Source organism: Protopterus annectens, chromosome 8.part0 (genome assembly GCF_019279795.1).
Source record: "Protopterus annectens isolate FY-2018-M chromosome 8.part0, PAN1.0, whole genome shotgun sequence".
Classification (NCBI taxonomy): Eukaryota; Metazoa; Chordata; order Ceratodontiformes; family Protopteridae; genus Protopterus; species Protopterus annectens.
In genome coordinates, this window is record NC_056741.1 from 1,645,154,135 (window position 1) to 1,645,176,171 (window position 22,037).

At 41.3% G+C, this 22,037-nt stretch overlaps 1 protein-coding gene across 4 annotated transcripts in view; it reads left to right on the top strand.

Annotated features, from left to right (window-relative positions):
• The window catches only part of GLB1L2 (galactosidase beta 1 like 2), a 2,046,079-nt gene that overhangs the window by 1,510,982 nt on the left and 513,060 nt on the right, over window positions 1-22,037 (top strand). For all 4 annotated transcript variants that reach the window (XM_044081172.1, XM_044081170.1, XM_044081169.1 and 1 more), the window contains exons 9-10: window positions 13,372-13,456; window positions 13,732-13,869. In XM_044081172.1, coding sequence (XP_043937107.1) covers window positions 13,372-13,456; window positions 13,732-13,869 — 223 coding nt within the window. The remainder of the gene's footprint in view (window positions 1-13,371; window positions 13,457-13,731; window positions 13,870-22,037) is intronic.

Genomic DNA, 22,037 nt, shown 5'->3' on the forward strand with positions numbered 1-22,037 from the left:
CTGCTGCCACTTTAACTATTATGAGGGGGGGTTGCCTGGCTGCATTCTCAAAACCTCCCAGAGGATGTCAAAAATGACATTTTAAATTCTCCTTTGGATAGAGGCTTAGGTTTTGGACCTTCTGCTGCAGAGATCCTTAAAAATAGTGATGATAGAGGTAAGATGATTTAAGGGATCTCTTGGATTTTTTTCTACCCTCCTTTTCCAAGTTTGTCAAGAGATTGAATGCTTCCTCTACAACCTTCTTTAAAAAGCAAAATAAACAATTCCAGCAAGCTGCTAATAAGCAAACTTTTCAAAATCAATGGCAGGGAGGTTCCAAAATGAACCCCCCGAACAAAAGAATGTGTCTTAATGACTATATGATAGACTTCCCTGCCCCCTCCCACCTTACAATCCCTTAGTCCTTCCAGAAAGTCTGAACCTCCATTTCTATCTTTTGCAAGAGATCGCTTCATACCGATGGGTTCTAAGAGTAATCCATCAAGCTCTTGCATGAATCTACATAAGATAAATCCACCTGTACCTGAAATCTGTATGGTCCCAACGTCAACATCTAATGACATTTTAGATTCCAGTTTTGGGGTTTGTGAAAAGGGATTTTTTTTTTTTGTCGGAGACACCAAATTTCACAGAATCCAGGTCTACCATTCTCCCTCTCAGCCCCAGCACAGTCAGTCACAACAGACACCTCAGACTTTGCCTGGGGTTGTAGTGTCTGTGGGATAAAAGTGTAGAGTCTTTAGAACAGAAAACACAGACCAAAATGCATGAAAATAAGTGAGTTGTTTGCACTTAAATGCTGTCAACTCTGTTAATCATCTGTTCCCTCGGACCTCTTCAAATGTTTACATAATGCCACAGGGATATGGTACATAAACAAGCTGGGTAGAACCAGATCTTTCCCTCTGTGCAAACTAGCTATGGTGGTTTGCTACTTAGCTTTTCAGCACAATCTTATTCTGCAAGCATCTTGCATACCATCAGAGCGAAGTTGTGCAGCACACAAGCTAAGTAGGACCAAGAGAGACGCATCATGAGTGGGAATTTAATCAGGGTGATTTCCAGGAATTAATCCAGCTGTGGGGAACACCTCACATAGATTTTTTCGGGGGGATATTTGCTTCCACTCTCAACAATCATGTGGCAAAATTCTGCTCCAGGACTCCATGCAAGAAGCTCAGAAGACAGATGTTTTTCTTTCCATGGACAGGAATACTTCCGTATGCTTTTCTACACTTTTCATTAATGTCCAGGGTTGTTCTGAAGATTCATAAGGGTTCCCCCTTCTGGCCCAGGCAGCAGTGGCCCACCCACTTTATCTGTGGTGTGCATGATTAATGCACAGTTTAGAGAGTGGATTTACATAGGCAGCTGTTCAACTCCAGCAAAGGACACCATAATGTGAGTGAAGTGACATGATATATACAACATAAACATATGATGTGATGTTGCCCTATCTCGCCTTCATTCTTAGCAGGGTTCGGAACCAATCCTCGGTTCCAACTCGGCCTTATACAAAAGCTCAATGTCTTCCACTAGCTTGTGGCTAAAAAACCCTATCCCATCATGCATTAGGAGAGCTCCTCAGATCTCGTTCACCGCTAAGCAACATCGGGTGCTCTTCCTACAGTCTCTGGCTAAGTAGAATTTTTTCTCCATATTTTTTGAAAGTTTTGTTTTTTCTAACTGTTTTATGGTAGTTATTATTTACTGAGTGAATTGTGTATTCTTCCATTTTTTTTTTCTCTACTAAGTTGTTGGGCCGTTGTCTTTCCTGCAAGGCCTTTCTCCCCTATCCTAGTTTTAAAACGTATTTCTTAACTCGTTTTAGTTAGATGGCTTTCCTTTCCCTTTTTCTACATTCCTCCTTGACTATATAGGTGGATTCTTTTATATTAGAGAACTGCCTTAGCCCTTTTGAGTTAGCAGGCTTTTCTCTTTGTTTTTTCCCCTTCTGGAACCCCTTAGGGATAGCTTGTTTGAGTTAGAGAGCTGCCTTTGCCTGCAAAAATTAGAGGTTCTTTTTCTTAAAGTATTTTTGGAGTGATCGTTCTTGATCTTATTGTTTAAAAAAAAATAAATAAAAAGCAAGAAAAAAAGTAGTAGTAGAATACGTACATTTTTTCTGTAGTTTGTTCCCAAGGAAGCTAAACCCTCAGGGTTTAAAAAATGTGTGAAGTGTAGCCAAAAGATGTCTCTTATGGACGGACACACCATTTGTGTGTACTGTATTGGAGCGGTTCACATGCAAGAGTCCTGTGCCATCTGTCACTCTTTTAGCCACAGAGTTTTACTGGAAAGGAAAAACAAACTCGTATTTAGAGGTTTGTTAAAGACCCCTTTTTCTGAAGCAATCGAATAAGGTCAGGATGCTTCAAAGTTGGGGTACCCCTTCTTCAAGGTGGGCAAAGTCGGGGAAAAGGTCCTTGTCCTCCAGTGCTCATTTGGAACCAAATCAACAAAATAATTGCCAAAATTCTCATCTTAGGACCTGAAGGCTGTTGGGTCCGAGAAGCCTTCTACCTCAGCTCCTGCTATTTCGGTGTCATTGGAATTTCATTTGCAGAGCTGGTCCCAGGAATTGGAGCCAGTGTCTACCCCCTAAGGTCTCCATTGTTGCAGTCTTCCAGATATCCTGCTCCCTCCTCTCGATCTTCCAGGAGCCTGTCTGATGATGATGTGGATTGCATGGTGCAGAGGCTGTTAAGGACACCGGCACTCGCCAAACTGTTGTCAGATCCATCCTAGAGGACTTCGGACCTGACTGAGCCTACCCTTTCACCATCAATTCCTCCTCAAATCTGATCTCGGACCTCCGAGCCAGAATGTCCATAACTGATAGGTCTCAGCTCCAACAGTTCTACTACTATCACAGGATCTTCGGGTCTGACTACTGCATCTCAACCTGAGGAGTCTAGGAGTTGATGCTTTCCAGTCAGGTCCAGGGAGGAGAGGCAGATTGGACAGTTGTCGGATCCGAACTTGCCTCTTGGGGCATCGGCTCGGGTGAGCTCAGCTTCTACCTCAGCTTCGGAGCCAACCCTCTTGGTTCCAGGGATTCTCTCTGGTTCTTTGGAGCCAGGAGTTTCCTTGGATCAGGGGCGGGGGGCTTTGAATGTGATGAGGAGAGTGCTGTCTCCCCAAAGAGGCCCACTCTCAGGTTGGGACATTCTTCCCACAAAGGCACTGGTGTCTGTTTTGGCACCACTGCATCCACAGAGAAACAAAGACCTTAGACCTTAGGATGCCCCTTTGGGTGACCCCCTCTCCTCCAAAACCTCTCCAGAATACCCTTCTGAAGATGTCCCTCAGAAGAGGCTATGCAAGAGGAAGCATTTAGACTCCACAGAGGAGTTCATCACATCAGATACAGACCTTGATGATTCAGCAGGGTCCCCACTGTTACCCTATCAGGATGTCTCCTTCGCAGACATCCTGGAAAAACTATAACAGAGAGGTGGCTGGAAGTCCATCAACCCATCTGAGGAGGAGTCTATATACCTGAAGGCCTTTGGGTCTCACCCTTTCTGCACTTGGGTGTCTCCAGCTTTCGACGAAATGATGGATTTGGTTTGTCGAAAGGCATGAGTCTCCAGATTCAGTGGACCCTGTTCCTCAGAGGCCAGACAAATTTATCACATCACCCACAGATAAAAATTTTCTAACTAAAGGAGTCCCAATAGATGCTATACTGGTGGCGGCAGACACCAAAAAGGAACTCTCAGAGAAGTCCTCTTCTGTCCATCTGCTGAACAAAGAGTCTCATACAGTGGACAGATATGGAAAACGTATCTTTTCTTCAGTGACTTTTGCACTTAGATCGCTGAATTATCTGACTCATTTCACTAGACTTCAGAGAGATTTCCTGAAAGACCTAGAAGATACCCTCCAAGGTTCAGTAGCTGAAGGGGTATCAGAGAAGGTTTCTGCTCAGCTTTCCACCTTAAATTCAGTGGTCATCTCTTCCATGAGGCTCATTTCTTATATAGCAGATGGAGCGAGCAGGGCAGCGGGTTCAAGAATTTCCCTAAGGAGGCATTCCTGGATGCACTTGTGTGACTTTGCCGGAGCTCTTTAAATCTTCCTTTGTGAACGACCCTGTCGATGGCTCGTCCTTGTTCGTGCCAAAAGTCAAAGACAGAATAACCAGGTGTGAACAAGAAGGAAAGACTCTCTCTACTATAGGAGTCCATTTTTCCCTACCTACCAGACCTTATCCAAAGGGTCAAAAAGAAGGAAAAATGTGGTTTCAAAAATCCCAGAGAGTTTTCCAAGACACACGTGATGATTCTTCCCCCAAGGCAGAGGGGGAAGTATTAATGGAAGACACCGACCTTGCGGCAGATGAGGGTCTGCAAAACCAGGGTGACAGGGAATCATTCCTTGGTAAGCCCTTTCAGCACTCCTGAAAGGAGGCCTGTCTGTCCATCTCTGGAGGCAGTCAGGGGTCGCTTATCTTTGTACCCAGAAACATGGCTAACAATATCAAAAGACAAGTGGGTGCTAAGCATGGTATCAGGTGGTTACTCCATACCCTTTTTCTTTCCCCATCCCAAACATAAAAACATCCCGGATAATTCACCCAGTCAAAGGGAACAGGCAACTCTACAAATACAAAAGTTGCTAGACAAAAGAGTTATCCAAACAGTCCTTGCAGACCAAATAGGATCCGGAACTTACCCAAGGTTCTTTTTAGTTCCAAAGAAAACAGGGGATTGGAGACCTATCCTGGATCTCAGCAAATTAAACAAATCAGTAAGAAAGGCAAAGTTCCGGATGGTAACACAGCAGTTAATACTCCCTTTTCTGGGACAAGATGATTGGATGTCCTCTATAGACCTCCAGGATGCGTACTACCACATAAAAGTGGACAGGCGATCCAGGAGTCATTTGTGCTTTTGGCTGAGAGCCAGTCACTGCCAGTTCCAAGCTCTGCTCTTTGGCCTCACTACAACCTCCAGAGTGTTCACCAAGTGTATGGCAGTAGTAGTGGCCCACTTCAGATGCCTAGGATTCCGAGTGTTTCCGTACCTAGACTGGCTCCTAACCGCCACCATCGATCATCTACTATGGAAAGCGAGAGACACCACCTTGCATCTCTGCTCTCACCTAGGAATCGCAGTAAACTATGAAAAAATCTGCCTTGCTGCCATCTCAGCGTAACATTTTTATAGGAGCAGATCTAGATACAACAAAAATTACAGTAAAACTTCCCTCCGAAAGGGTTCAAATTCTATGAAGTCCGATCCTAAACCTACTTTCGAAGAAAAAAGTACAAGCAAGAACAGTCCTGAAAGTCTTGGGGACCATGCCAGCATCCATTAGCATGTCTGCATATGAGAGTGGCTACTTTTCACTCAGTGGTCTATGCAGGAGAACTACCCATGTCCCACTAAATTTTGATAACAGAATCTTGCAAGAAAGACCTTTATTGGAGGCATGGCTCCACTCCACTCATGTGACATTAGGTTGACCCTTTGCTCTTCCATATCCATTAGCCACAGTAGCCACGGATGCTTCCCAGATAGGGTGGGGGGGGGCATTATCTGGGAAGGACAGTCCAAGGCACTTGGCAGGATCACAAGGCACATTTGCACATCAATGTCCTAGAGATGAGAGCAGTGCTTTTAGTGTTGCAAGCATTCCAAGACTTGCTTCCACTGACAGACAACATGTCAGTTATCTGGTACATAAACAAACAAGGAGGAACCAGGTCTTACCCACTTTGTCAGGAGGCCCTGAGAGTATGGCAGGGGGCGACCTCCTCCCAATGCTTTCTGATAGCAATGCACATCCCATGGAAATCCAACATGATAGCGGACAGACTCAGCAGACCGATTATGATGTCTTATGAGTGGTCCCTAAAACAAGAAGTAGCGGAAAAGAATTTCCGCACATGAGGACAGCCTTGCTGTGACCTGTTTTCCACATCCATGAATGCCAAATGCAGCAGCTACTTTGCCCCTATCCCCCCTCCAGGGGAGTCAGCAAGGGATGCACTTGTACATGATTGACCCTTGGGTCTCCTCTACACCTTTCTTCCCTTTCCGTTGATACCCAAAGTTCTTCAGAAAGTCAGTTCCTTGGAAAGGAACTTGATACTAGTTGCCTCATACTGGCCTCGTCAAATCTGGTTCCCCATCCTTTGGCATCATCTCCAGGAGGAGCCATGGATTCGGGACCCAATTTCAGATGTTCTGACTCGTGCATCAGGGATGCTCCACCCCTCCCTTTGAACCCTCAAATTGACAGCTTGGCTGCTCCGATTCCAAACATAGCCAAGCTCCCTAACCTTTCTCCATTAGTAAACCATATGCTGATCTCATCTTATAAGGCTTCAACGAGAAAGTTATTTATAAGCAAATTTAAAAGACTTTCTTCATGGGCCTTGGATAATCACATTGATCCCTTCTCTGCCCCAATAGCTTCCATTCTTGAATTCTTAAAGTTATTTAATGAATTTGCTATTGCAGCTGCTATTCGAGTTCAGTTAGCAGTCAGATATCTAATTTCCATCTAGGTGACTCAGGCCCCAATGTGATGTCCCACAGACTTTGCAAGGCATTTCTTAAAGGTGCTTTTTATTAAGACCACCCATCAAAGCCCCTCTAGCATCGTGGGGCCTGAATTTTGTCTTATCCCATTTGATTCTTCCCTCATTCAAACCTGCATCATCCTCCAATCTCAAGTATTTTGACTTGGAAGACACTTCTTTTGATAGCCATTATTTCTGCTAGAAGAGTTTCAGAGCTGCAAGCATTATCAGTAAAGCCCCCTTACATGCCTTTCCACACAAACAGAGTATCCCTATGAACAAACCCATCCTTTCTACCCAAAGTATGCTCAGAATCTAATTTGAATCAATCCATAGAACCACCAGTTTTTTCCCCCAACTATGGCAACAAGGCAGAATATATGCTACACCAACAGGATGTACATAGACAATTACATTTCTACTTACATAGGACAAAGGACTTCAGAAAATCTGACCAATTATTTGTACCCTTTTTAGATGCAAAGAAAGGTGCCCCCATGTCTAAAGCCACACTTTTGAAATGGTTATCAGATTATATTACCTTTACTTACTAATCTCGAAACAAAGAACTTTCCCTTAAAGTAAACGGTCATTCTACAAGAGCCATTCCACCCTCTTCTGCCTTTCGGGTGAGATTACCAATTGATACCATTTGTGCTGCAGCAACATGGGCAAGGCCTCATACCTTTATCACTCATTACAAAGTGGATTTAGCCTCCAGGAACAGGGCCTCCTTTGGGTCCACTGTTCTGAAGAATATTCTCCCTTGAGCCACCCAAGAAAGAGGGTGCTAGGGGCACTGTCCCAACCTGCTAAAAATGGAGAGATAGGACAACCTCACATAAAGAAGTCATGTGCTCACCATAACATTCCATGTGTGTTGTTCATCTCGCCTTCATTCTTACAAACCACCCTCCTTCCCCCAGCACTTTGCTCCTGGAAGCTATTAATGTTCTCTGGCCTTCTTGATTGCTCTATAACATGTTTAGTGACCTTTATTTAGCTGTATGTGCAAACAAGATCAGGTTAGCTCTCCTAGTGCATGATGAGATTGGGTTTTTTAGCCACGAGGTAGTGGAAGACCTCAAGCTTTTGTATAATGCCTAGTCGGAACTGAGGGTCAGTTCCGAACCCTGGTAAGAATGAAGGCGAGATGAACAACACACATGGAAAGTTATGATGAAGTACATAACTTCTTTTTTATCTCACAAACACAAATTCTAAGGTTTAATTATGATTTTGAAAGGGAAATTGGCATGGCTTAAAATGGCCTGCAAGGGCAGCTAGCCTAGTACTCAACTACAAACCCTTCTTTTGGAAATGGCCAGTGCGTATTACCAGAAGCTTCCTCGCAGTTTGGATCTACTCACACAAGACCAGGGTCATTTGATACAAACCTGATGTCAAACAAGTACAACTGACTGACTGCCTGGAGGATATAATTTTAATAAGTTTTAGGCATATATTTTTTCTAAGGATGTATAACAGATATTGAAGAAGGCATTTTCTGATATGAAAATGTTGTCGAATGTGGTGTTGCACGCAGTGCCTCCAGAAAACACTTGACCCCTTCCTTGGAATTTTAATTGCGTTAGAAAGCATAACTCTTGCTCCTTTTAAATAGATCATCAGGCTGACTTGAGGTTCTTAACATGGAAACAGTGTTACTAATTGGCCCTCACCTCTGCTAGAAGAGTACCTTAGTTGCAAACTTTTATGATGGATCAACAATTATCTCATTTTCCAGAAAAATAGGGTTTCCTTGAGAACTAATATTTTATGTCTAAAGTGACTTAATAAGCCAAGCTATCCATTTTCCTGTCTTCTTTCCAGAATTTAAAAATGAAGGAGAAATGATACGCTATACCTTGGATGTCCACACACAACCTAAGAACTATTTTGATAGAACAAAATCTGTCTGGATCAGTTGTCCATTTCTTGTGAAAATAAGAAACATGAACAACCTCTGTCAAAACAGTCTATGCCCAAATGGCTGTCTTGCGTTATTACCTTTTCTTATGCACAGCACAGCATTTCAGGCAGGGTCGAGGCTTATTCTGCTAGAGCAATGGCTTCACCTGTGGCATTTTGCAGTGGGTTGAATTCTATAAGTATTTTAGAAGCGTCATATTGGTCCTGTGTGCATGCATATATAATGCATTATAAACTGCATTCCTTTTCCTGGTTTAGGATAGCCTTTCCTAGGACCATTTGGCAGGTACTCCTAGATCATTATCCTTCCTCCTCCCAGTCAGTCCAAGCTATAGTAATTTACCCTTATATCGAAGGTGGTCAGTATGCTTAACACAGTACAGTTGTGTAAGTAAACTTGCCACAAGAGTAGATAATTGAGCACTGCTGCAGTGTCTGCCCCCCCCCCCCCCATGTTTGTATGTTTTTGTTGCCAGGGTGTGGGCCCTTATTTTTATATCATTGCCATTGCTGGGGCTTTAGCCTCCCCCTTTATGTTGGCATGAAAGCTCTGAAAGGCTTCAAACCCCAACTTGTTTTAGTCAGCTCAGCTTGAGCAGATTAATGGTTTGGCACTTGTAAGGCGCCCCTGAGCTAGGAATGCTGGTATCCTTAGCAGTATTTAACCCAATTGCTTAGGCTACTGCAACAGTGATCATTTGAACATCTACTGTTATGATACTTTTAGTGGCACAACTGCACTTTCCCAAGTAGTAAGGGCAGCTTGTACTGGCAGACTTGCAGCCAGAATGACATTTTGGACTTTGTAGTTTACCTATTTAGAGATTTCCTGCTATTTTTTTTTTAATAAAAGCTGGCAACAGCTAGTTCCAGTAGTTTTGTATGTTGTTTCTTTAATTTCAAAATGCTCCATAATCCCAGATTTACATCTGTGATCATGCTGTGGAGTCATATATCCAAGAAACTCCCACATGGCTATAGTCCATGTAGCCTGTAACTGGAATAAAACTTTGAGTGCTGCTTTAAATAACTAAGAAGCATGGTCCATCAGTTTCAGTTTCCAGTCTCCTTTCTTAAAAATTCTCCCCCCACAAAAAAAGAAGCTAAAATAGAGACTCCGTAGAGAGATCAAGCAGGAAAGCTTGGAAGTGGGTACACAGAATAATTCAAGGCTTGGGGCTTCTGACCTAATTAAAGGGAATCATCTTCCAGGCTGTAACTAACTATTCCCCTGATTTTGTTCAGCAGATCATCAGATGAGGTCAAGTGACACTCAAAATCAACATTTTTGATGATGAAAACTGGATACTGACTGACTAGCATGCTTACTGGAATAAAAATACTGGCAGTGACCCTGTTTTTATCCATGTTTATTTTGTAGTCAGAAAAAAAAATCCTGTGGGAGTGTAAACAACATAGCCAAGTCGGCTTCAGGCCTTAATCGGATAAAAGAGGTTGTCATAATCGTAGAGGCATCTTTACCTACATGGAATTTAATGACATTTTGTCAGGGACTCCAAGTGCAGGGCAGACAAAAGTGGAAATAATGGCACCCCTGCCTAGCTTCTCTTGAGAGGCTGAAAGAGTCAGGAAGTTCTTCATGTATTTTTTCATCCTTGCTGGTGATCCCTGATAAATTTCAAAAATTTGGTTAATCCACTGAAGGGAAAGGCCAGGCTCAACTAAGACCTGTTTAAAATAAGGCCATTCCACCCTATCAGGTGTCATTTTTTGGCAAGGCTCACCAAACGTTTTTTCTTTACTCTGCAGAAATCATGCAGAATGTTGTTTTTAGTTCATTATCAAATGTTTGCACACCACATCTTAGGAATCCTCAGATGTTCAAGGTCACAGAGTAGGAGACCATTGCTCCTTCCATTTTCCATGCTAGACTGTCCCTCCCTTGTTAAGGGTGGCTACTTCAGTCATGGCAGGGATGAACTTAATAATACCCTTCCAGTTATCTAGGTCCCTTATGAGAGGTGCATTGCACTGCTTTATCTGCTGGTGCAAGAGATGCTGATCAATGAAACTGCCTTTTCACCTTGTTTTATTCTGCTTAAGCAGGTTTAGATCTCTTGTTGTGGTATTTGTAGGATGTTTGATTTATGAAAGTACAAGAGATCCTGGACTACTGGATCCCTGATTGTTTGGAAGGCAAGGCATAGGTCTCCTCTGAGGAGCCTGTAACACATGGAAAAGAGGGGCAGTGCTTCTGGTCTTTTCTGGTAGCTTAGGGATTGTACAGATATGATTGTCTTTGTTAGGAACATCTGGGGTCTTTCCAGTTGTTTGATGTTTCTATTAAGGTACATCCTAAAGGGGCATTGTATTTTATAATTGTTATGATTAGTGCTGTGTACAAGGTGACAATAACCTCTTTTGATCTAGATGATATTCCCTTGGCAATCAACTTCTGCAAGTATAAAGATTTCCTAACAAGTGTTATGTGGTTGTCAAAGGAGAAGGAGTTCTCATTCCAGGTTCCTAGGTCTCGAACTACATTTCAATTTTGTAGTAGGATATTGCCAGTGTTGTATGCTGGGAGAATGGTTTGTCTGCCATATGCAACAATGCCTGGGGGAGGATAACAGTAAATGGCTCTTACCCTCCATGTAAGTCACCACTGTGATGGCTTCCTTCCTAGACTGAAGGCATCTCTAGTATGCAATTAAACATTTAGAACCCTCATTTGATAACATTTATCTGTATCCACTAGCCAAAATTTGAGGGGGAGTTAATCTGATCATGTGGATTTTCCTAAGACTTGTTTTACTACAGCCTGTCTTAATTCTTCTTAAGTGTTGGGCCTCAGTAAAATATCCACTTCATTCTGGGATAGCTTAGTCAGATAGGTTTCAGAAATAAACTTGGCAGGATATAACCCATATCTAAGGGTACCGCAGCAGTGATCATTCGAACATCTACTGTTATGTAAGTTTACTTACACAACGGTACTGCCTTATTTAGGACTGAAAACTTTCAGTATTTTATACTTGTCTTCTTTTGGACTAACAAGAGTCTGTGGACAGCTGGGCATTGAATTTCCCTTTCAGCTAGGAAACTCCAAACATGAATAAGATCAAATTACATGCGCACGCACACATGCAGAGAAGCTCTCTGCTTAGGCAGTATTAGAGTCATGGAAATATTGTCTCTTATTTCTGACTCAAACCACAGACCTGCTACAGTCTGTGCTTATGGCACTGCCGTTGTACTAACAAGAGCCTGTGGACAGGTGGGTATTCTTAGCCTTGACCTCAGTAATCGACTTAATTTAATTTCCCATGAAAACAATAGTTTCAAGAAATTGGAAAAAAAAAATAAACTCATTTGTGCAAAGTGCTTGACTAAATCTTACCTGTCAGCCAGAGCTATAATCTTCACAGCTAGAGCCTACTTCCTACATTGTCTTGTGTATTATTCTCACCTCCTTAATCTTAACTTCACTACTTCAAAACCAGCTGGAAAAAGAAACTAACATGATTACCTGCTTTGCTTCTGGACTTAGTAGTTTTACCTGTCATTGTCTCTCTGTTTCCATGATCTTAACTGGTTTGAAAATAATCCCCACCTCATTATACAACGGTAGATTTGACTCACTATTTTTTGTAGTACTCAAACTGCCCCCCTTATCCAAGGTTATTAATTACAGGACTTTCTACAGAACCTTAGACGGTGTACTCTGAGCCATTAACTAGGTTAGCTGGCACCCTGGGGAGTCCCCAGAGTAGCAAAGGTCCTTATACATTTTTATAAGCTATCTTAAACTAGCTCCTTGCTGCAGCCACAGATATTCTCGTACATATAATCAACTTCATTTAAGCAGCTTGCTTAAATGTGAATGCTGTTACTGCACTTGCATATGATTGGCAACTCATTTAAGGTGTCAGTTATAACTCTTGAGAATGTGCTGCTGGGCAGCTGCCTAGTTTGCCCCACCCTAGCTGCAAAAGATAATGCACTCCCCAGTTGGTCCATGTTCCCATGCCCTTCAATAAATTTGGTGACTCCATTCTTAATTTGGAATAAGATTCCTCCCAAGGTGAGAACCACCAAAGATAGTGGTCATTTAAATGCTTTTTGACATGTCACCTCAGTAGCAGTTTGGTATGCATCTGACTTTGGCCACTTATTAAAGCCACCTGCTTCTATGTACCTGCAGGTATTAACAATTTAAGCTATAATCAGTCCTTTTCACGTACTACACTTAGTACTAATTTGTATCAATATCTGTGGTGCTGCGGTAGCGTTATCGCCTCACAGTAAGACATTGTCCTGTTCGATTCTCAGCTAGAGCGTCTTCTGTGTGGAGACATGCGTGAATGGGCGTACCTTTGTTGAAGGTTGTGCATCAGGGCTTGCAACTCGGCACGTAAAAATCCACTGCCAATCATTAGCAGACCGGAGTTCCGCTGTGGCGACCCCTAACCGGGAAAAGCCGAAAGACACAACAACATCTGTTAAAGAAAATGTTCTTTGTGTAACACATGGAAAATATTTTATGTCCCCGTGTTTAAGAATGTGCTACTAAATTAGTTATGTTTTGTCTATTATTTAACTGAAGAATGTCTACTGCAACTTGTAGTTTTCTTGCTATTGTTTATTGTCTCAGAGGCTACCTAGGACTCCACTGAAAAGTGATCCTGCCAGCTGTATATTTGTGGTTCACAAATGTAAGTATAATGCTTGCAGACTGGAAGACTGCATAGTCTCCTTGTCTTAAAAGTGTCACTTGGAAACTTCAGAGAGCCTTAAATGAGTGTAAAATACTGAAATAGTGGTATCCTAGTGATCGTTCTTATTGTCCAAGTTCTTCCAGTGAAATATAATAATAAATGATGGTAGTTTGGCTTGTTACTGGTACAGTGTTCACCATTTCATGTTTTCTTTATTTTCAGCCCAATAAACCAAAGATGGTAATGGAATATTGGACTGGATGGTTCGATTTCTGGGGAGGCCTTCATCATGTCTTCAAAGTTGATGGTTAGTGGCCTTTGACTTTTTTGAATTTTAATTTTCATTGATGAAGTTGTAAAACAGATGTGTAAGGCTATTGCTTATATTGTCTTTACTACATCAGCAGCATACTACAGTTAAGTTTCTTGTCTTGTCACCTATACTTCAGATTGGCCTTGATTGTTTGTTTGGTCTTGTTCATTAATATGTCTCCATCTTGAGAATTTTGGCAAAAGTATATTAATTTAGTTTGTCATCTTTCATAATATAAGGATACACAGAATATACACTTTCTTTTCCAGAAATGATGGAGATAGTAGGTGATATTTTGCAGAAAGGATTTTCTATTAACCTGTACATGTTCCATGGCGGCACCAATTTTGGATTCATGAATGGGGCTACAGACTTCAATCAGTATAAACCTCTCATCACCAGCTATGGCAAGTATTACAGACTTTTACAGGATATATATTCTGAGTAAGACTGACAACTCCTGAAAAATCTTAAATGTATTTTATACAGTTATTGAGATTAGATCAAGTTTATGTTTAGTGCAAAAATAATCATCGTTTTATTTATTTTATTTATTCTTTTTGTGATGTTTTGTTTTCAGAGCATTTGCTGTTTCAGGTTTTTAAATGATCTGGTCTGGGAAAGATTTTAGGGTTCTTTTTATCCCATGCATAAATTACAGTATTCATTATAGTGGTAAACCTGTGCCCAAAGCTTTGAGGCTGTTTTTTTCTTTGCATTCAGTATTAGTTTAGGTTGGGCTCTATTAGCACCTTGTAGAACACTGCTTTTTAACATCTGCTGGTGTGTGTGGGTCAGGATGGAGTTTTGCAGTAGAAAACTAATGAAAAAAAGTATGTTTGTAGCATTCATCTTTTCAAAATCTTGCCACAAGTGGAATAGTCTGAAAAGATTCACGTGCCTCAGAAAAGCACTGAGAATGGCATGACACTGTATTATTAAACTGATATTACATGTGCTTGTACCAGGTTTATTTCCATGTACTGCATTTATGATAATATACCCTAGAAAAATAAACATGACTTTGTGTATTGCATATTTTAGTTTAAAAGCCTGTATCTGTAGCCGGACTTGGACAGCCTCCCTGCCAGCACCTCAGATACCAGGGCTGTTGCCTAGCATTAGTTAGGTCTTTATCCTTCTGCACCATACCTCTCAACTGTCTAGATTTTCATATATCATCTAGATTTTTACCTCCTAGTTTTGGTCTGTTCCTTATAAAATTAGTGGTTTTCTGGCAAATCACTGAAGATTGAAGTCACTAAATAATAATAATGACAGACGTTTGAGCTTCAGACTTTGTATTCTTCCGAAAATATATAATAATGCAAAACCTGCTATTCTAACTACTTGCTATGTTTATAGGAGCAGTATTTAAAAATCTGTCCCTATTTCTGGGTCTTTGTCTCCCCTTTTTTTCTGGCTTTGTCCAGATTTCTTAAACTGAGATGTTGAGAGGTATGCTCTGGAAAGGCTTTTCTCATCAATTTTATTGATATAATGTTCAAACATAATTGTTTGAAACTTCTTAATTTTTTCATCAAATTCATAATGTTACATTACCCATTGGTAATATTGACCTCTCTCCAGAAGATTTTATTACTCCACCCCTTGTATATTTTAAGATTAAACACTGTAAGAAAATTTGCACCAGTGTTCTCAGTGGAATAACTATACAAAAATACTTGGTATTAACTGTCATTAAACTTAAACTTAAAAAATAATAAAATATGAAACTGTCTACTTAAATAAATCTCTTAAACTTGGTAAATTAAGTAAAAAAAAAATCCAGGATATGTTGAATTTGCAGTTCCTTTAGTAGTAAGCACAGACGAGTGATCCAGCAGACCTAAGATTAAGATTCTCCCAATGAGACATAAAAAGACTATTTTCTCCTGTTGTGATCATTTTCAAAAGGTGTACACTGTATTCACACTGTTATTAATGTCAGCAGGTGACACATCTCAACCTTGGGGAAAAACAGCTTGATGTAATCTTTTGAAGAGCATGATTTGGGCAGAGCAAAATTTTTTAAATCCATACATGTGGCCAGTTCCATCGCATGCAGAGAAAAAGTCTTGATTCTGCACCAGATAACCTCAGCTCAGCTCAGCTGAACTACCAGCTCAGGTGTTGAAAAGCTGGCACAGTTGGAGGCGGGAATGGCACAGCAAAATGCCAGTTTGCCCACCTCAGGAGGAGAGATGCCACACTTGGTTCAAGTGAAGGGCGACGATCCATGCTTGTAGCAGCAGCACTTAGTACCACAAATAGGGGACTGCATTTGTGGGAACATGCATGTATCTCCTGATGCAAGCAAGCAGCAAGGTCACATGGTGGGCAAGATTCCAGAAGAGCTGGTCTCAGCGTAAGTGACTGACTTCAGTGTAAGGCCTGTCTATAAACAGGCTTACACTGGGGGCCATATTCCAAAAGACCTGCTCTTAGTGTACAAGGTCACTTACACTGAACGCAAGTCTTTTGGAATCAGGATTGATAGGTGTTTTTAATGATTTCTATTGTTGGTGATGGCATCTCACCTAGTACTGAAGTGAATTAATTAGCTATAGGATGCAAACCCCTGGTGATGTTATTGAGTAAGCAGGGAGTCTAGGGGAACGGCTAGATGTTCAAATGTGAGGATGTCATGAAAGTTTGAGAACCAGTGCCCTTTATCTGCAAAGGCAGTCCTGTATCAGTTGTATATACAGTAGCTGTCACTGATGCCTGGCTTAACCTATTTACATCAGATATTGAAAAAAAAAAACATTCCAGAGTTCTTTACTTTTGTTGCGACACCTTAATTATGATTATATTTTTGCATTCACCCTTACTATAAATGTAACTCCATCTGCATGTGTTGTAACAGTATTTCAAATGCATTTCAGTTACTCCTAGCTATGCAAATGTTATGGCAGTTTTCCCTAGCTGGTGTTATTTGTTGTGCACTTGTCCCTGCATCTGTTCATTATTTTATGATTATATTCAATATCAACATGTATGTCACACTGCTGTGCCACATTGGACATCTTAAACTGCCGTATTTTCTATGTAAGAAAAGTTGTTTCTGCAGAATTCAACTGAAAAAAGAGCATGTGTCTCAGTGGGGCTTTTACCAGTTGACAGAGTAATACAATTAAGTCATCTTGTGTTCCATTTAGGAGGTGGATGCAATTGTTTTTGGTGTTGGTTAGGGCAGAGCAGCTGCATATCTTCTACCAGCACCCAATGTATGTTGCTTTCTCATATGAAGGCATGATAGAGAGGACTTCTAACACCATAAGAGCAGTGTCAAACTCATGGGTAAATTTAGTATCAAGTACATTCAACCCAACAGTGACACAGGAGCAGTAAATTTGAACCTTGGCAGCTTTTGTCAAACTGCTACCATCCCCTTTACAAGTATGATCCCCAAATTTAAAAAAAAGTCCCTGACTTCACTCTCTCTTGCCTCATGAACTTAAGACAGCATGAAACAGAAGCACAAATGTTCAACTGTATGAAATTAGAAATGTGAGGTACTTCTAAGGTAGGATGATTGCTCTAGAACCCGCTTACCTTTTCTTGTGTAGATGAATATTTGCCGTTCCCTGATGCATATTGAACAGTGCTTTAAAGATAGCAGTTGTTGAAACAGCATAGTGAATGGAAGCATTTTTACAAACTTAAAGATAAGTATACTTTAGCTACCTGAGATGAAGAGGCAGTATTTCATGACCTTGCAGAAAACCACCATTGAAAACCGTAATTAATTTCACAAGATCACAGTGATTCTTATGAGTGGAAATGCTAAAAACATAATTCCCATCCCCTGCTCCCTCCTGACAAAGTGTTCTATCAGCAGTTAGAGGCCATCAAACCTAAACTGAGCACTCAGCTGCCTGGTATAACCTGCACACACATCTTTATGAGAGATATATAGTTGGAAATAGCTCTGAAAGTACAAATTTGAATGGTGCTGAAAATAACTTTTTGATTCACATGTTATTCTTGGGGGGGGGGTTGTCACCTGAATTGCCCAAGTATTCTTAATTATAGTCATTACTCCGTACTTTTACATTCTATGTCACACAACTTGTGCCATTTACGTTTCCAAAAGTTCCTTCATTGTACATTTCTAGATACACCTAACAAGTCAGATCCTCATCTCTGCCATTTCCAACTTCACCTTTAAACCTATGAGTTATGTATATATACAACTTTGACATCATAGGGAGCAAAGGTAATATTTAGTTTATTTCAAAATGATGAATGTGTGAGCTTGTGGCATGAACTGTTGTAGGGAACCAGTTAGCTATTTGAAGGGAGGCATATTGTTCGTTTTGGGGGGTGAAAGAGGTAACTGACTCTTCAGTTTTTTTGTGCGTCCATAACCTCTCAAGTGTACCTCATTACAAGGAATGTTCCTCATTTGGGGTTTTAAAACATTCATGTTTCTTGAAGTTCCACACCAAAAGAATTTGTCACACATTCAGTGTTAGCAATTTTTTAACTGATATCCATAGTAAATAGAACCAAATCAAACTAATTCTTTAAAAGAACTATTATGTAATTAAAAGTATCACAGTTTAACTATCCTGTCAGCTTCGTAGATGAAGTTGTTAGTAAGCTGTTAGTGAGGTTTTCACATTTTGCCCATTTGTTCCACATTATGAAAGGTAGTGTCCCTCATTTTGGAGATGGAAGGTTGAGAGCTATATGTTTGTCTATACATACAGGCTCACATGTTATAAAGAGAGATCTTACCCAGAGTCACTCTGCTGCCCAGTGCTACTCAGAAACAAAACACTGCACATTATTAGGTCTCTCTGTTTCTATTGTTTGGCAGAAGACCAATGTCTAGTTCAGAAAAGACTACCCATGTAGTTTCTGAAGGGAGTGCTGCCTCATAAAGCCTTTTTGCTCAAAATACATGCACTCTCTGAGACTAGAATTTTATGGTCCTTAGTCTTGTACTTACTCCTTTCAAAGTGCTTCTTCTGTGCAGCTTATTTTTTTTCCATGGGAATACTTTTCCTGTGGCAGTTACTTCTTTCAGAAGGATTTTAGAGCTCTACAGTGTGATGTATGGGGCCTATGTCAGGTCTTCAATAATGCTGTATTTCCTAAGAATGAACCCAGTTTTTATTAAAGATGGTTGTCACATTTTAGTGGTAGTGATCCCTTAGTCATGGATGCAGTTATGGTTGTTTTTTTGTTTAGTCATAATCTATTCTCCTCCTTGTGTTCTTGTGAGAGGTAGAGTTTGGGGATGGCGAAGAGATCTTTTTTACACAGTACACATACGCCGAGTAGCACATCTGATTTTATCAACTGATGTTGCCTTTTCTGTCTGCCTTAATAAATAGTATATCAGATCCGTACAGCTCTGAGGCTGGCAACTAAACTTGGATCCAAAGCTCAAACTCCTCCCCTCTTTTATAATGCACCGCCACCCTTACAGCTTCCAGGTCTTGTTTGCTGCAGTAAACAACAGACATGATCCTTGAAGCTGACCTCATTGTTTTTCAGATAAGTGGTTTTTCTCAGTCATTTCAGTAATTTCCCGATACAGATTGTTTTCTGTACTACTTAGTCTTTTTGGTCTTTTGGCTAAATTTTACCTTGCACTCCTTTTTCCTCCTCTGTTTCCTCCCTTTTGAGAAGTTGGCTTTAGAGGATTTTCTCTAGTGCCACTAGGTGTTTGTTGTTAGTTGTAGATGCTGTAGTTGTACAACTGAATATTTGAAAGTGTTATTGGTGTGACATTCCTTCTTTTAGGTACTAGTTGGTACATTGAAGCATTCAGATCATTGTTTTGTGTTCTTCACTCCATTATTTTCTGTAGGTGTTCGCTAAGAAGGTAGACAAAGCTTCAGTCCTCAAGAGTGTAGCCTGAGGGTACAAGATTCCCCTACAGGACCCACATGAGAAATATGTGTATTGCTTGGGTTCTGTCCATTTAAAATACTTATGTGAGATATGTTCTTCTTTCAGAACTTTTTTCAAAACTTGTTTTGAAGGGCCTTCTCCCTACCCAAGAGGGAGACTCTGACACTTCTGTTTGAGGATGTTCTACCAGTAAGAAATCCTCCAAATATGTCTAGAAAGGATAGACCTAGGGATAAGGATAAGAACAAAGATCCAGCTATGGATGGATCCAAGAAGTCCAGAAAAAGTCTATGGACCCATCTGTAGCACAAGGTTACACTCTGAAGGGCCCTCAGGTTCTGCATCCATTTCCTCAAGTCTAGGTCCAATCTCTGTCTTCTTTGAGTCTATCAGGTCCAGTGTTTTCTCTGACACCATCTCTTCCAGTAATCTGGTCCCGAACTCTCCCTATATATAGACATAAGCAACGATCCTCTAGACAGACCTTAGCAGCTTTTTCGCTTAGGTCAGTGGGGTCTTTCAGGAACCTTTCTGAGGCAGACCTGGATAGGATGATGAGGACCATTTTTAAAACCCATATGTAGTTGGGGGTTCTTCCAGCTTCTCCTGCTTTGGAGGTGGCTAGACCTTGCCCATCTATGCCCATTATTATCTCTCCTCCACTTATCAGCGAGTCAGAGCTGGTGAATTTGGACCAGCGTGTTTCCCACATGGTCCCCCTTCCAGAGCCAGCAAACCTAGGTGTCATTGACTCAAACAATTTCTTTCACTAGCTCAACTTTGACTGTCCGATCTTGGTGGCTCCCGGAGCCATGAGATTGGTGTTAAGGCTCCATGATTGGGATGGAGACTGAGGTTAATGTAGCCATCCCTGCCTCTCGAGACTGTGACCTTTGACAGCTTGGCACCGGTTTCTGGCGGGGCTGTATCCAGGGGCCCTCCTATTCAGTCTTTGTACCCAAGCAGATCTTTCTCATGACCTGCTTCAGCTTTGGCATTTGAAGCTTTTGAAAAGATCTTCTCCCATTTGAAAGAGGGAATAATCTGTACTTTCTCAGATCCACCCTGAATTCCTGCAGTTTCAGATGATTCAGTGCCTCGTCTATCCATGGGACAGTGGGTACCAACCATACTTGAGCCAACTCAGGTGTGAAGTTTAACTACTGCTTCCAACTCTCCCCCAGTCTCTCCCCCATGGAGGCATGTAGAAAGCACAAATGTAAAAGCTGGTGTTTGGATTCCCCCCAGGAATCCTTCACAGGAGATACTGACCTTGCAAAAATGGTCCCCTGATCTCCCCTGGAAAACTTCTCATTTGCAGAACTGCTTTAATTACTTAGAGGGACATTGGCCCACCAATGCCCCTTTCCCAGAGGAGGCAGTTTTCCCTGAGACTTTTGTTGCAGGCCCATCTATAACCTGGGAAGTGCCCCTTGCAGATGGTTTAGTTCATTTGGTGCCACATCAGGCTTGGATGATATTATGGTGGTGGCAGCCACTAAAAACAGCTCTCCAAGGAGCATCTTTTGTCAACCCTTCAAATAAAGAAGGGTGTATGTCATAACACTGAAACTCAAAAGTTTCAACCCATATCACTGAAAACATTTTCTACTAGAAATATATCCTAAAAACATGTTTTTACAGGGGGGCAAGCCCCACTGCACCCACATGTGGAGGGCTTTGACCCACCCCCACATAGTTTATATATGCTAATTCCATGTTCCCACAACCGTGGAGAAATGAAAAAAAAAACACTACACACACTGAATCAGTTCTTAAGAGCAAATACAGACATCTACAGATCTGGGGGTACAACATGACACTGACCATTGCAACAATTCACACATTCTGTGCCAAACTCACTTCCCTAATAACTCATTTGATAATAAATTACACAATTACATACATTCTAAATAATTCTATACAGTTATACACTTTTCAGTGTTATGGGTTTTCAGTGAAATGATCTCTGCCTTATGGGTTTCAGTGTTATGACATAGACCCTTCTCTAATTTAGGGTTTGACAGTTTCAGTGTTGTGAGTTTTCAGTGTTATGATAGGGACCCAGTAGAAAGTCTAGAGCTCTAGAGATATATAGAAAGTGTCTGCATGCTTCAGTGACCTTCACTCTGCCAGCTCTGAACTACACAGCTCACTTGATGAGTCTGTAGAGGGATTTTGACAAAGGAGCTGTCAAATTCCCCTATGTGATGGCATAACCGTGAGTCCTGTATGGAACTGGAATTGCAGCTGGCCACCATGCAGTCAGTTTGTTACCAGTGTATTCATGTGCCTTTTGTTAAATGCAATGTGTAGCATGACTAGAGCAACAGGTGTCCGTCTTGCCATTTGCTGTCTTGCCTAGATCAATCTATGTGACTTTGCAGAAAGCTTTAAGATATCTTTCCTGAATGCCCTCTTCAATATGTCTACCTTATTTGGATCCAAGGTTAAGGATACCCTAATTAGGAGTGAGGAGGATGGTAAAACCCTGTCTGCCACTGGAATCCATTTCTTCACACCTGAGACATCTTTTTCACTCAAGCAGAAGGGTGAAAAATGGTTTTGGTTCCAAATGTCCTAGACCTTTGCCCAGGACACTTGGGGTGACCAGGCCTCCTCAGGGCAGAGGGGGGAATTTTAATGGACATCACCCAAGGGGTAGAGGTGGGCTGCAGAACTAAGGTTTTTGAGGTCCTTTCCC